This window comes from Cryptomeria japonica, chromosome 11 (genome assembly GCF_030272615.1).
Source record: "Cryptomeria japonica chromosome 11, Sugi_1.0, whole genome shotgun sequence".
Classification (NCBI taxonomy): domain Eukaryota; kingdom Viridiplantae; phylum Streptophyta; class Pinopsida; order Cupressales; family Cupressaceae; genus Cryptomeria; species Cryptomeria japonica.
In genome coordinates, this window is record NC_081415.1 from 565,529,969 (window position 1) to 565,545,436 (window position 15,468).

Sequence of the window (15,468 nt, forward strand, 5' to 3'; positions counted from 1 at the left end):
CACTTCAATACTTGCAAATATGATCCCTTAACTTTTGAAAATTTAAAATCAAATATGGGGTTGACTTCACCTCTATTTGTAACCAAATTTTTAAATCTATCATTGGTTATGTGCATACATGATCAAGGAACCTACATGTCTTTAAGGCATTTTATATGTTGTCATTAATCTTTTATCTAGTTGTTAAATCATTATCCTAATATGGTTTGGTATAAGGACAACAACTATCTCTCCTAAGTACAAGCCAATAAACACCAAAAACCAATATTTGTGTGAGGATAGATGAAGGACATCAAGTCAAACGAAAAATAACATTTTGAAAATTGTAGAAGATCAAATTTATAATTCTAAATCAAATATGTGAGATAGAGGTAAAATCTACACTCATGGGATGGATTTGACAATCACATAAGTGTCCCATATCAATAAAGAAACCATGAACACTAATTCTAAAACATTCATCTGAACTTCATTGAATCATTAGTTAATTGTTATTTTCATCTATTACAACATTTTCATCTAAGAATCATTTTTTATTTTCCAAAATATTTAATTCACTTCATTTATACGTCATTGACAGTTTCAATGTAAAATGGATTTGAATACTTATGCTATTTATTTACCTTGTATTTATGTAAAAAGGGATTTTTGATGGTGAAATCAATCCTCATTTAGTTTTGGACCTATTTTGATGGAATGACTTCATATTCTATATTGAAAAATGTTGCTCATGTAAAGATAGACTAGTTTCATCTTTTCCATATCTACACATAATTTGCATATCCATGCTAATTCTCATCTAACTTTGGGCCACTTTGATGTAATGACTTTAACATAGTTAATATCAACAAATAACTCTTATGTGAAGATGAGCTTATTCTCTCATATTGTTACTCATCTTCATTTACACGTTCTCCTACAGGTATGATCTTGTCCACATCTACACACAACATATATCAACGTATATTATGCCTACTATTACTATCCATATCCAAACATTTATTATCTACCTAGATATCATCACTTTTTTGTCCTCATCAATCTCAAGTTTGGATAAACTCCCACCCATTCTTTTACCACCATGAGCAAACTTCATATATAGTTGACATGATTTATTAATGCCTATATTTAAAGACAATGAATTGCATCCATTTTAGCTATATACACATTCAAGTTTTATTTAATCAATTATTCCTAAAAGATACTAGTAGCACTTCAATTGATGCATTGTATATCTAAAAATTAACATTTCCAACCATTTTTGTGCGTTGAGTTACCTAACTTCATGCTCCTCAAAATCTTGTGGAAATTTCAAATCACTCTTAATTTTTTTACAATTGACTTACTTAAAAGCCCCCTACTTATAACTAAAGTTTCAAAGTCACATCATTTAATATAATGTCACATAAAAAATATTGATCATTAAATCAACAAGTACCTATAACAACTATTAGAAGGCTATTAGATGGGTTCTATCCCCTATCTACAATTTTAAAATAGATGAAGTCTAACATAACAACAAATTCATTCATTTCCATTATATTATCATTTATCAAATTAATTTCAAAGGACTAATTAAATTAATTTATACTTTAATTACCTCCATTTATTTAATTATCCCATATTAAACTAAGACTGGCTATTCTCAATACAAAATGACACAATCTGATAGGATCTTTTCAAATAAAAAGATTAAAAAGACCCTTGTTTTGAGAACTACCTAGAGATGTTAAATTTAGGCTTAAAGGTATGATGGTTTTATCCCACAATTTGATGATATGAAAATTTTGTGTTTTTAATCAAATGCTATTTTATATGGAGAATAACCGCCTTCTATTAAACTTTATTTATTTCCCCTTAAAAAAAATTAATCTCATTAAAATTCTAAATAATACATTTTAGTAATTAAAATTAAAAGTCATATCTGATAGGATCTTTTCAAATAAAAAATCCATTTTTCCCAAAGTACTACCCATAGATTGTTAAGTTTAGGCTTAAAGGAATGATGAAATCTGCCAAACCCACAGTCACATCATTGCATGTTATTTTTGAGAGAGTCACGTCATCCTCTACAAGTCCAAAAATGATATTGACGATGGTTGTCTTTATCTGCAAGCTATTGACAGCTTCAAGGCAGGCTGGAGAGATCCTCCAACCAAAAAGGGCAAAACCACAACCCAGATCTTTTAAGAAAATTTTCTTACTAAATCGGCAGTAAGGATCAAAACCATCCAACTCGACCAGGCTTAGACTAATAAGTTTAAAAACAGGTCCTCAGAGGAGGGCTAAATTCTGTTTTTTAACCATAAGTTTTGACATTAAAGCTAAAAAAAGACTACTTTTTGTATGGCTTCTTTACTTAAATCTGACTGAGCTACAGAATTGCATGTCATTTGCATTGCTACAAAGCACACAATCAAACATGTTACAAAAAATATATATATTATTTAGCTTGCCATCAACATTAAAGAATTACAGATTCTAGAACAAACCTTGCAGATATTTAACAAAATACGGTAGCAACATTTATAATCAGGAAATACCCCATCTTCAATCTCATACTCCTGACAGTAGCAGTAGCCATGGCCACAAATATTGCTCTTGTGAAGCAAACATAGGACACTGGAGCTTATTTCTACAGTTCAGCTAACCGTCCCTCTTATACTATGCACTGGACCAATTTCTTACTTTACCAACAAATATGAAAATTAGATAGGATAGAGAAACCACATAGAGAGACTTTTTGACAGCTAATGCAGAGAGCAGGCAGTGCAGAAGCACAGAAAGCTATCACATATTTTCATGTGCAACCCCCTCCTCTTCCTCTTCTTCATAAGCATCCTCATCCGCAGTTGCATCTTGGTACTGTTGATACTCAGAAACCAGATCATTCATGTTGCTCTCTGCCTCAGTAAACTCCATCTCATCCATGCCCTCACCAGTGTACCAATGCAAGAAAGCCTTTCTCCTGAACATTGCAGTGAACTGCTCACTGACCCTCCTGAACATCTCCTGAATGGAAGTGGAGTTCCCAACAAAGGTGGAAGCCATTTTCAGTCCTGTAGGAGGGATATCACACACACTGGACTTCACATTGTTGGGGATCCACTCCACAAAGTATGAAGAGTTCTTGTTCTGCACATTGATCATCTGTTCATCTACTTCCTTGGTGCTCATCTTTCCTCTGAACATGGCAGAGGCCGTAAGGTACCTGCCATGTCGTGGATCAGCAGCACACATCATGTTTTTTGCATCCCACATCTGCTGTGTGAGCTCCGGGACTGTCAAGGCTATGTACTGCTGGGAGCCGCGGGAGGTTAGGGGAGCAAACCCCACCATGAAGAAGTGTAGACGTGGAAAAGGAATAAGGTTAACAGCAAGCTTCCGGAGATCTGAGTTGAGCTGACCAGGGAACCTCAAACAGCATGTAACTCCACTCATGGTTGCAGATATCAAGTGGTTCAAATCACCAACTGTTCCAAATGCAAATCAAAACAAAACTTAGACCCATCTCACAACAAAACACATCATAAATATAGTTAAAATTGGTGCTCTGAGGGGGGTAAATGTTTTGAACATTATTGGATTGCATGAATACAGTCATCTGCAATTCAAATGAAATTATCTTTTAGTGAAGAGATGGACCTACAGCTATGCCCACCTCTAACCAGGCAACAAAATAACCTTGACCGCAAGTCGACTTTAATTGCCATTACAGTATTTAGATCTAACAGAGTTTCAGTGTAATGTTTAAAGAACAATACCACAATCACACGTTTGAAAACGAATCTAGAAAGGACGTTACTAATGAGAAGCCTTAACTATAAACCAGCTTCCAATACAGTGCACATTAAGAACACGGTATACTTACAACTGGGTGTAGTCAGCTTGAGTGTCCTGAAGCAGATATCATACAGCGCCTCATTGTCCAAAACCATGCACTCATCTGCATTCTCCACCAATTGATGGACTGATAACGTAGCATTATAGGGCTCCACAACTGTATCAGAAACCTTGGGCGAGGGAAACACAGAAAATGTCAACATCATTCTATCTGGGTATTCCTCCCGGATCTTCGAAATCAGCAGGGTGCCCATTCCAGATCCCGTACCTCCTCCTAATGAGTGGCACACTTGAAACCCTGCACAGAAAACAACTATTGTAAGGCAAAACTACAGATACCCCAAAATATAGTGTGTACGGTATTTCTCTGATCCCAGAATCTCAGAGATTGCAAATAATGTCAATTGCAAGCAAAAGTACTGATAAAAAAGGTACAATCCCCCATTTTACACATCATTTCTCATAACTTCTTACAATTTTAATCCAGTTTTGAGTAGTTATTTCAATGGCTCGTTTCTCATAGCAGTCAACAGGTGATGTTCGAACAAGTGAAGCAGTGAAATCAAAACTAACATTATTGAAAATTGCCATCCTATAGCATCAATAGTCACAGACTTGCACTTTACTTGGGTTCCCTGTGACACAGGAGTACTCCAACCACAGTCAAGCAAATCATCACCCATTAAATTTCCTGGCAAGTAACTTAGCCTTATACAAGTGTACTTAACCACCATTTTTTACCATAACCCGGTCCACTTATTCTACTGCCCCATCTGTAAAACGCTAGAACATTTCCAGTGTCTTCCAAGCCCAATTATCCAATTCATTTTCTAAACCATATAAATTTTTAACTCTGCGTCATTTAAGATATGATTTTCCACAACGAACTGCAAGCATTTACCAACACTTGGAACTCTTTGAATAACCCATTTCTCCTAAGTACCCATATCTTCAAAAAAACAGGAAAAAAGTTATACCAATTTTAAAAAACAACAAATGCCAATACAATAAACCCCACTTTTGCTCAAACAGGCCCCATACACAAGCCCACTTAACTCCCTACCCTACTTGCAAAAACCTCTGAACCAACGTCGCACAGTGTAAACAATCCATATGCAGACTTGCAAGAAATCAAATTTCAAGGCCAAAAAAGTTTCCACAGTAATACATTTCGAATTACTCAAAAGACCAATGGACATACATACCTTGCAAACAATCACAATTCTCAGCCTCCTTTCTGACAACATCCAGAACCGAATCAATAAGCTCAGCGCCCTCAGTATAATGTCCCTTAGCCCAGTTATTTCCAGCCCCAGATTGCCCAAATACGAAGTTATCAGGCCTAAAGATCTGCCCATATGGTCCAGAACGTACACTATCCATGGTTCCGGGCTCCAAATCCATGAGCACAGCCCGGGGAACAAAGCGCCCACAACTGGCCTCATTATAGTACACATTTATCCTCTCCAACTGAAGATTACTGTCACTCTCATTTCCCCTGTATCGCCCAGTCGGATCAATACCATGCTCATCACATATCACTTCCCAGAACTTGGCGCCGATCTGGTTTCCACATTGCCCACCTTGAACATGCAAAATTTCCCTCATTTTCAATACCCAAAAGTTCAGAAAAGAACGAACGCCTTAATGCTGCTACTGCTTCTTTTTCTGCCCTCTTTCAGATGCTTCTGTCCGTCTACTCTAATCGCATTTGGCAAGAGGAAGGGCTGTTGGGTTTTAATATTGGCTTTCCGTTTCGGTTACCCGGGTGGCAAAACGGCGGGACCGTTTTGAATCAGGCCAGGCCGGGCCGGTTCTTGGGCCTCGCTTGCACCAGACGGCCGGTCAGAATTGGTGGGTCCGATTAGGGTTGGCGCATGAGTCAGCACACGTAAGCGTCATGTGGGTATGCCTGGTTTGTCAGATCTTACTTGGCATTTAGGTTTTTAATTTCTCTAATTTTATTTATCTGATTTGCGTGGCCTGTCATGGACTGTCATGGATTGAGTAGGTGAAGGGCATTGTGTGATGCTCCATTAGGGCCCATCTTGTCTGCTTCCTGATAGTCTCTAATGGCGGTCACCAGTCAATTGTGAGGTGAGAGTGAGAAGTTGTAACTACAGTAAAGAATGGGGAAGGGGAAGGGGAAGGTGATGATTAGCTATTGCCCCTAACTTTTGCTCTGTGTTGTGGTGGGGACATTTGTCAATAGTGAATTGCCATGACTACTTATGGAAGTAATGTATAGGGATAAGAGGAAGGCTTAGCATTCAATGTCTTTTCATTGTGTACATTTTCAGGACCTATAAAAGTTATTCACTTTATATCTTATCATTCAGCTTTAGGAATTAGAATTATTTTGTTTGGAAAAGGAGAATAAAGAGCAAATTCAATTGTATATGTGTTTTTTAAAAAGGAAGAATAAAATATTTGTTTAATTTTTATTGGTGAATTTGAGTGTATATGTTTTAGATCACTTGCGTACATTTTGAGGGCCCATCAAAATTATTCGCTTTACGTTTTATCATCTAGCTTTAGGAATTGGAATTATCTTGACAAGTGAAAAGGGAGAATAAAGGGTGAATTCAATTGTATATGTGTTTTTGGAAAAGGGAGAATAAAGTATTTATTTGATTCTTATTGGTGAATTCAAGTGTATATGTGTTTTGCATTAATGTTTTAGATCACATTTTAAGATTTTTTTATTCTTTGATTTGTCTAACATCTTAATGATGGATCAAGAGTGTGATAAAAAATGTTGATGCAAAAACACATACACAACTAAATCGAGAAACAAGAAGTATTATGGATTGTAGAAAGCTAATATAATTATTTAGTTGATTATTAGGATCAATATATATTTCTACTAAGGAACGCTTATCAATTCATTGTCTTTTCAATTGTATAAATTTTGAGGGTCTATCAAAGCTATTTACCTCACATCTTATCATCCAGCTTTAGGAATTAGAATTATCTTGACAAGTGAAACGTTATAGTCCTTGGGTCTTGTAGGAAAAAGGGACAATAAAGGGTGAATTCAATTGTATATGTTTTTTGGGAAAAGGGAGAATTAAGTATTTATTTGATTCTTATAGGTGAATTCAAGTGTATATGAGTTTTGCATTAATGTTTTGGATCATGTTCTAAGATTTTTCTATTATTTGAGTTGTCTAAGATGATGGATCAAGAGTGTGATTAGAAATGTTGATACAAAAACACTTACACAAGTTAATCAAGAAACAACAAGAAGAAGTATTGTGGATTGTGGAAAGCTTATATTATTATTTAGTTGATTATTAGGATCAATATATGTTTCTACTTAGCATTAGTGGTGAAAATGTCTTAAGTGTTGTTTAGAGCACTTTAAAAAACTAGCATACCTACCTTTAAGGAATATGGGTGAAGTAAGTTAGAAAATAATTATGAAGCTAATTGATTGCATGATAAAGATAGACTTAATTGATTTATCAGTTTAAACTCAAAGTGAGTGGGAGTTAAGAGGTGGAAGTAAAGATAAAATAATAATGAATTGATATTTTTTTCATTTTTTTTCATGCATTTAAGTGTCACAAACACATCAAATTAAGTGCTTCTAGTTTTTATTGATGGACGTTTTTGCATCCATATGTGAGTAAAATACACCTTTGACGTAATTATAGGTTTTAGAATTTTCCTAAACGAGGAAATTGTTTTGGCTCTACAACTTCTGATGTGGCCCTCGGCTCTTCGAGTTTGGTGAGGGGTCGACCCCTGTGTGTGGAGGAGGTGGTAAGGCCTCCTCCACATTGGTGAGACTCACACTCTCTTCTCTCCTCTTGTCTTTTCACATTTATTTTGGTTTTGTGTGGTTTTTTCTTTTCTCCTAGGCTGCGTGTGCAATCGTGAATGAGCCCCAATGGGGGACGAATCTGAAGGGCCGACAATTAATTCTGCATGGCCAAAAGCCTTGTGGGGAGAGGCTGGGGGATTTTATGGCAAGTCCTTCAAGGATGTCGTTGTTGATCCGTATTTCTCCATTCCTGAAGAGGCTAAGTTTGATCTGGTAAGTGGCATTAGTTCTGAGAGCGATGGTGGAGGCAGACAGAGAGGTAAGAGCCCTAGCCCCCTCTTGCATACCTTGTTTGTTGTTCCTAATGAAGTAATGGCTAAAGCCATTGAGCTGGAAAACAATAGACTTAGTGATATTGCCATTTTCTTTGTCGTCATGGATGTTGATAAATGTCCCGTGAGGACATTTTTTGATGATTGGTTTAAAAATATTTGGATTAAAAGATTAGGGTTTCAATTTCTTTCTACCGAATGATACAGAAAGGTCTCTTTATTGTTTATTGTTTTCTTTAAAGATCATAAATCTCAAGCATAAATTATTAATAAGCAATTTTGGACTGTTGGAAAATGCACATTTTGTGCCCTAAATTGTTCGCACGATACGGTTAACGAAGAAATTTTGGCCCTATTGTGCCCTAGGTGGTTGCAGATCAAAAACCTCCCACCGTTGTTGTGGAAATTCATCCCCCAAATTGTCGAACCCATTAGGAGAGTGATTCAGATGGATAGCTCTCCTAGTCTCATACCCCATTTAGATGCCAGAGTTCTTGTTTCAATCAACCCTGGCCGCGATATTCCCAGATTCATCGTTATTATAATTGGTGAGGAGCCTATTTCCTGCCTTGTTGAAACCCTCGGATGGATCAATGTCCGCTTCCTTTGTCGGAGGGAAGGACACATCAGGAGGAATTGTCCTATATTGGCTTCAAGGAGAGGGACCTCAAAATTCCCCAAGGAAGATAAATTGGTTTTAGAAGATCACAAGAAGGATCCTATCCCCGTTGATTCTAACCCTGAAGACCCTCCCTTCCTCATAGACAAATTGGATACCTTGAGGGAGATGATTAATAAGGCTATTGTTGATCCTCCCAAAGAGCCCCTCGTGCTTGATTGCAATGCGGGATTTGGTTCATTTAATGCAGACCCTCCATCGCACTCTACGGTCTCTATTGCCATTGCCCAAATGGAAAAGCCTTGAAATGATGGGTTTTAATTTTTCATGCCTAAAGCTAAGGAGAACAAGAAGAAAAATGTGCAGCAATTGGCTCTTGAAAAGCTAAGGAATGTCGTGACTCATAAATTGGGCATTGCCAATTCCTCCCCTTCTGTGTAGAAACTTGTTGTAACTCCCATGGTTGATGATGCGCTCGACGCTCTGCTTGAGATTAAATTTTTTGGTAAGAATTCAAAAACCCCTTTAGTTAAGTCTATGGTGCGGGAATTTGAGGGTATTGATCATAACACCAATGAGTTGGGTAGGGTTGGGACCTCTAGTCCCCCCCTCGGTGACCCGAAGTTTGTTAAGGTCTTTAACAGATTTGACATCCTCTCTGAATCGTCACTGCCTATGGCAGACTCAGATGAGCCAAATAAGACTATGGATCCTCGTGGGGAGGAGGGAGTCCCCCCCTCCCACCCCCTTGATGATGCAGTCCTAACCTCCCTAATGAAGAATAAGGATGTTGATGCAGATTCTGCCTTCTTTGAGATCATTACTGTTGACCCCTCTGTTGGTAATGTCAACCCTTATAACGTCCCTACCCTCTCCAGCCTTGGCATTTTAGATGATCATGATAGTGTTCTAGTGAGGGAGTCTGAAACAGAGGTTGAGCTGACCTCCAACTTCTCGGTGGTAAGTGGGGAATTTGACTAGGGAGAGGATTCCTTGTATGATGGTGAGACTGAAGGAGGTAAGCTGGAGGAGATGGATGGTGATGAGCTCACTCCCTGACCCAGGAGAAAGAGGGGATGACCTAGAGGATCTAAGAATAAAGTGTCTCCCCTTCCCAAAAATATTGATGGGAAAACTGAGCTTCCCAAGTGCTTCAGTAGTTTTAGAACTGCCAAAGAGACATTCTAGACCCCACTGTATTGACGAAGATTTTATCTTGGAATATCCGAGGAATTGAATCCCCTAACAGAAAGCACATAATCATGAGATTCCTCAATATTCATAGGGATGCAGACATGGTATTGGTACAAGAAGTTAAAGCAATCAATTTTACCCTTGAAGTGAATCTGGACTTTATCTAGAGAGATGCTATCAAGGTCTATACCAAGCATGACAAAGGAAAAGGAGGGACTGTTCTCTTAATAAATGAAAAATGGAAAGATTCCCTTCATAGCTCTGGTCACTCTCCATGCAATAGAGCTGCATGGGCTTCTTTTAAGGTTGAAAATTTTGTTTTTGGAGTATGCTCTATATATGCTCCTAATGATTACAGAGATAGGTCGGAGTTGTGGAATTGGATGTGCACCCTTCTTGACATCCCTTGGGTCCTGGGAGGGGATTTCAATATGATAGAAAATCGGGTTGATAAGATAAGTGGGGCTGACTTAGAGTGGAAAGGTGGTGAAAGGCTACACTAGGAGAGGATGAAGAGCATTAAGAGGCTCTTTGACCCTCTTGAAGGGCTTAGGCATGTTCATAAAGGGATCTGGTTCACATGGTGCAACTGTCAAAGAGGACACAATAGGATCTATTGCAGACTTGACAAATTTTATGCTAACAAGGATTTATTTTCCTTCACCTCGGATAACTTGGGCAACTCAGTGGTGGTATGGCTAGTTTCACTCTTTGATCACCATCCTATCATTGCCCACATTGGTTTGAGAGATTTCACCCCTCCCCAGATTGGTAGTAGCAAAAAAATTATGATTAACACCAAAATGATGGAAGATCAAGATGTTCTTGCTGGCATATTTATCATAAGACATATTAATAGATGGAATAAAGACTCGCAGTCCCACATCAAAAGATGGAGTAAAAATGTCAATAGCAGACAGTGTCTTCTCAAAACCATTGGCAAGAAGAGAGCCAAGGACCACAGATTCATGGAGAGAATCCTCTCAGACCAACTGGTCCCTGCTGAGGGGTTGGTTTAGAAGGAACCTAGTAACATGAACATATCCCATTTAGTGGTGCAGGCTAGAGACAGATTGAGGAGACATCAACAAGATAAGGTATGGGGGGATATGATCAGATCCAGGGCACAATGGCTGCAACTTGGTGATAAAGGCACTAAATTCTTCTTCAATTTGCTTAGGTAGAAATAGTGTAGAGAGAGGGTGGATAAACTATGGATAGATAGTAAGGAGGTTTCCCAATTGGATGAAATTAAGGAGGAGTTATGTCTATTCTATCATAAGTTGTTATCATCTGAAGACTTGCCCTCCTCTTATGAGGCAAGGAAAAAATGCAGGATGCTCATCCTGGAAAAGATTACTATAAAGGACAGTTTAGCTCTCAAGAGGCCCTTCACGGTGGAAGAAATTAAGAAGTCCATCAGGACCCTTAGAGATGGAAAAGCCCCAGGCCTTGATGGGCTTCCCATTAAATTTTACAAGGCCAATATCGACTAGATTTGTGAGGACCTGTTGTGCATCTATGGTGAAGTTGTCGAAAAAGGATCTCTTGGCCCTGACATTAACAAAGCCATCATTAAACTGTTCCCTAAAGAGGGGGATAGATCTCTGATAAAGAATTAGCACCCTATGACACTCTTGAATGTCTCCTACAATATTTTGGCTTAGATTCTAGCCCTTAGACTTGAATATGTGCTCCCTAAGTTCATCTGCTCCACACATACCGATTTCATCAAAGACAGATATATCCTTGAGAATCTTATTACTAGTTGGGAAGCTATAGAATGGGCTAGGATATCTAAACAGGATGTTTCTATGTTCCTTTTTTACTTTGAGAAAGTGTATGACAGAGTGGAGTGGGGTTTCATATTGATGATGTTGGAAGCATTTGGATTCCCCAAGGAATTTTGCCAGTTTATTCAGGTTCTCAAGGATGCCTCTCCTCAGATTGAGATCAATGTCTCTATGACTCATCCCTTCCAACTTGGCAGGTCCATTAGACAAGGTTTCCCTCTAGCTCTTGCCTTATTTTTATTGCTTCAGATGCTCTATAAAATTTATTAAGAGAGAATAACTTGTCTCCCAAAATCAGAAGGATTTCCCTCCCTAACAAATCAAACCTGATCAACATTCAGTTCATAGATGATATTGCCCTTTTCCTTGAACTGTCCAAGAATAAAATGGATTTCATGTTGTTTAAGATCAAGCTCTACGGAGAGGCCTTTGGGGCCAGAATATCCCATTCTAAGTATACCCTATTGGGGTGGAAGGATGAGCCACCCAATTGGCTCAATCAATTTTTCTATCAATGGGGAGGTCCCAACAAACTGGTGAGGTACCTAGGTATCCCATTATGTGTTCCCCCATGCCTGTAGGAGATGTGGATGTGGTTTAGAGTTAAAATTGAGTGGAAATTGAATAAATGGGACAAGCACTATCTTTCTCTAGCAGGCAGGCTACAGGTTTGTCAGAATATTTTGGCCTCTTACATCAATTACTATGCATTAATATGGATGCTCGGCAATTACCAGGTAAATGAAATTCAGAAGAATATTAGGAGGTTCCTTTGGTTGGATGGGAAAGGGAACATGAAGGTGTGTGCTATCATGTGGGATTGGTGTTGTATGGAGAAGAAAGCGTGCGGGCTTGGGTTGAAGGAGTTCAAAGTACAAGGTATTGCATTGGTGGATAAGTGGATTTTTCATGCTCTAGAAGGCAATGAGCCTTGGAAGGTTCTTATCAACAATAATATCATGTTGGGAACCCCTAAAGGGTCCAAGGCCTAAAAATCCCTCCCATTTTGTGATATGGTAGCTGGTGGCTTCCCAGTCTTTGTTTCAGGCTCCCTTGTGTTCAAATCCATTTGGAGAGCATGGGAAGTTGTTAGGTGCAGGATCTCTAATAGTAGGCCAGTAGTAATGATCTCATTAGTGGAGAAAGGTCCATCTGGTGGAATCTTCACCATAACCCCAAGCCCCTTGCTCTCACTCAGGGTTGCTTTGCCAAAAAGTGGGCTAGCAAAGGTATCAATTGTTTTAAAGATATTATCATTAATGATTCTCTCATATCTTGGGATGAGCTCTCTAACAAATGTAATGTGTGTGAGGATAGGTTCCTTACATTTACTTGGTCTGACGGTACTCTTCTCTCTAATGTGAAAGTTAAATTTGTTTATAATGATATGTTTTACAATGACTCTATTTTGCTTCATATCAATTCCTTGTGGCACTCTAACTTTACTACTTCACAATGGCATAACTTACACAGATAGATGTGGACCAATCTTGTGGCTCCCAGGAAAAAGTATTTTAAGTGGCTCCTTATTCTCATTAGGTTACCTATTAGGAATGAGTAGCATGATGATGTTATTTGCAGTGTGTGCGAAGTGGCAGAAACTGCTAGACACATCTTCTTTGATTGTGTTATTGCCAGAGAAATCTAGCTCATGTTTGGCTTCTTAATCCCTATTACTGTTGATGTTTTGAATATTATTTGTGGTCATATTCATGGTATTAAGAAGGATAGTAAGATTTTTTGGTTCATTCTTTCTTGTGATATTCTTTGGTACATTTGGAAAATAAGGAATGAGGACAAGTTTCAAGGCAGAGCTAGGGTTCTTACTGAGTCTTTTCATAGACACATATTCTTTCATTATGATGCAGGTTACTATTGTGATGCGCCTAGAGAAAATGAATTTTGAAAGATTCCCTTAGGACGGACACACCCGGGTAATTCATATATGAGCTTTCACATGGTACACATGGGGAAGGACCAGCAGGAGAGGACTCCATTTGTTACTGCCTTGGATGCTCTCATGGATGAAATCCAAGGGCATAGGGATGTGGTGCAGTAACAGGTTGCACAACTGACTCAGTTGAGAGATGGCAGGAAGATTGTTTGGATGGAGGGGTCGTTGGGGTGGACAGTCTGGATGGATGTATAGGCTCAGGCTATGATTTGTTGCTCTATTTTTATGCTATTTTTTTGGGCTTTGTAGATGGCCTCATTCAATGATTAACATTTTGACTTTTTTTTTGGTGTACATGATGTATCTTTTTGTATGGCAGGCATAGTTCTGCAAACTTGTATAGAAGACATATTCGCTTAAAAACTTAGGGTAGTTGGCAGGATAGTTTAGTTGCCTATCTACATGGAACTTTCAGCACTATAAGCATTTTGTAGTTTCTCTCTCTATATTTAATATAAAAAAAATTATAGGTTTTTATTTTAAATTAATATTATTAATGTGGAGATACATTCTACAATGATAGCAAGGGGTGGAGTGTAATGGTGCAATCTGAAAATGGTTACCTTTTAGCTTAAATTTGACAATATTTACATGTCAAAATATTAATATTAAGATTTTTTTAACTAAAAGAGGGGTAAAAAATTATTCAGCACAAATAAAATTACAAAGCAATAAGGGCAAGAAGCCCTACAAAGAACAACACATAAAACAATTCTATCTGCATCAACAACCTGTTCCAACATGTGAAACAATTCCAAAGTTAATTGTCTCTTATCCTCAATATTCCTACCATCCCTTCGATCAAAAGCCCATTTGGCCAGGAATTCCATGACTCCATTCCACTCTCAAGGAATTTGAGTAAAACTAACAGATTCCAAAGAATGAGACAACCATAAAATATGTCTAACAACCTAGTCCAAGAGCCAATTAACATTATCAAATCGCTACTCATTGAGCAAAATCACCACCACTTGTGAATCAGATTCACAAATAATCATGTTCCAAACAAAAACACAACCTATCTCCATAGCATACAAAATGGCGAGGGCCTCCATATAATTATTTGTATAAAAACCTCTATAACTTGAAAAGATAAATTGGATAAGACCAAAGCTATCAAAACCTACACCACCAATACCAGTGTGACCAGGGTTCCCCATAGAAGAGCCATTAGTATTTATCTTCAAAACTCCATGAGGAAGAGGGTGTCATCAACCCAATTGATTAATCTTTCGCAAAGGTTGCCTGCCCCTATTCCTCTGAGCCTATCTGCAGCCCACTCCAAAAGTAGGATCAACTTACTAAACTAGAAAATTGAACCAATTATAAATCTCAATATCAGCAGGATCCACATGTCCAGCATGATCATATGTTGCCAAGATAGTCTCATGACTATTGTGAACAATCCCCCCCCACAAATGATGAACAACCATTCTAGCATCTTGAAAGATTCGTCGATTCCTTTCCAACCAAATATTTCAAATAATGAATGTGGGTCCTAGGTCCCAAGCAACCTAAAGAAAAGAAATCTTAACTAGAGGCTTACCCCAACGATCCCAAAACTCCACCAAAGAGGAGACATACCAACAAGATTGTTGCCAAACTCCCCAAATAAGTGCCAAATCACCCTAGAGAAAGAGCATTGAAAGAAAAGATGAGACATACACTCTTCACTCCTACAACACAACACACACATAGAAGGACCATGGAAGCCCCACTTGCATAATTTATCCCAGGTAAGACATCTATTATGAACCACGAACCACATAAAAAAGTTGCATCTGGGCCAAGAAAATTTGTTCCACACTTGTTTCTACCCAGGAACCCCTATACTTCCAAACATTGTCTGTCAAGCGCCAAGTATCCTACAGCCACAAAGTACTTACCAATCAAATTTTGACCCCAAGCCAAAGTATCCTTCCTTGAAAAAGAAGTGTACTCTTGAGAAGCAATAATTTTAGCTA

General features: G+C 38.2%; 1 protein-coding gene across 1 annotated transcript; it reads right to left on the reverse strand.

The window, feature by feature from the left end:
* Positions 1 to 2,423: 2,423 nt before the first annotated feature.
* LOC131026663 (tubulin beta chain) lies at positions 2,424 to 5,611 on the reverse strand. Its single transcript, XM_057956595.2, has 3 exons — positions 5,049 to 5,611; positions 3,872 to 4,141; positions 2,424 to 3,473 (listed from the first exon to the last, which is right to left on the reverse strand). The coding sequence occupies exons 1-3, from the start codon at positions 5,449 to 5,451 to the stop codon at positions 2,791 to 2,793; spliced, it is 1,356 nt and encodes a 451-aa protein (XP_057812578.1). The 5' UTR covers positions 5,452 to 5,611; the 3' UTR covers positions 2,424 to 2,790.
* Between the last annotated feature and the right edge of the window lie 9,857 nt (positions 5,612 to 15,468).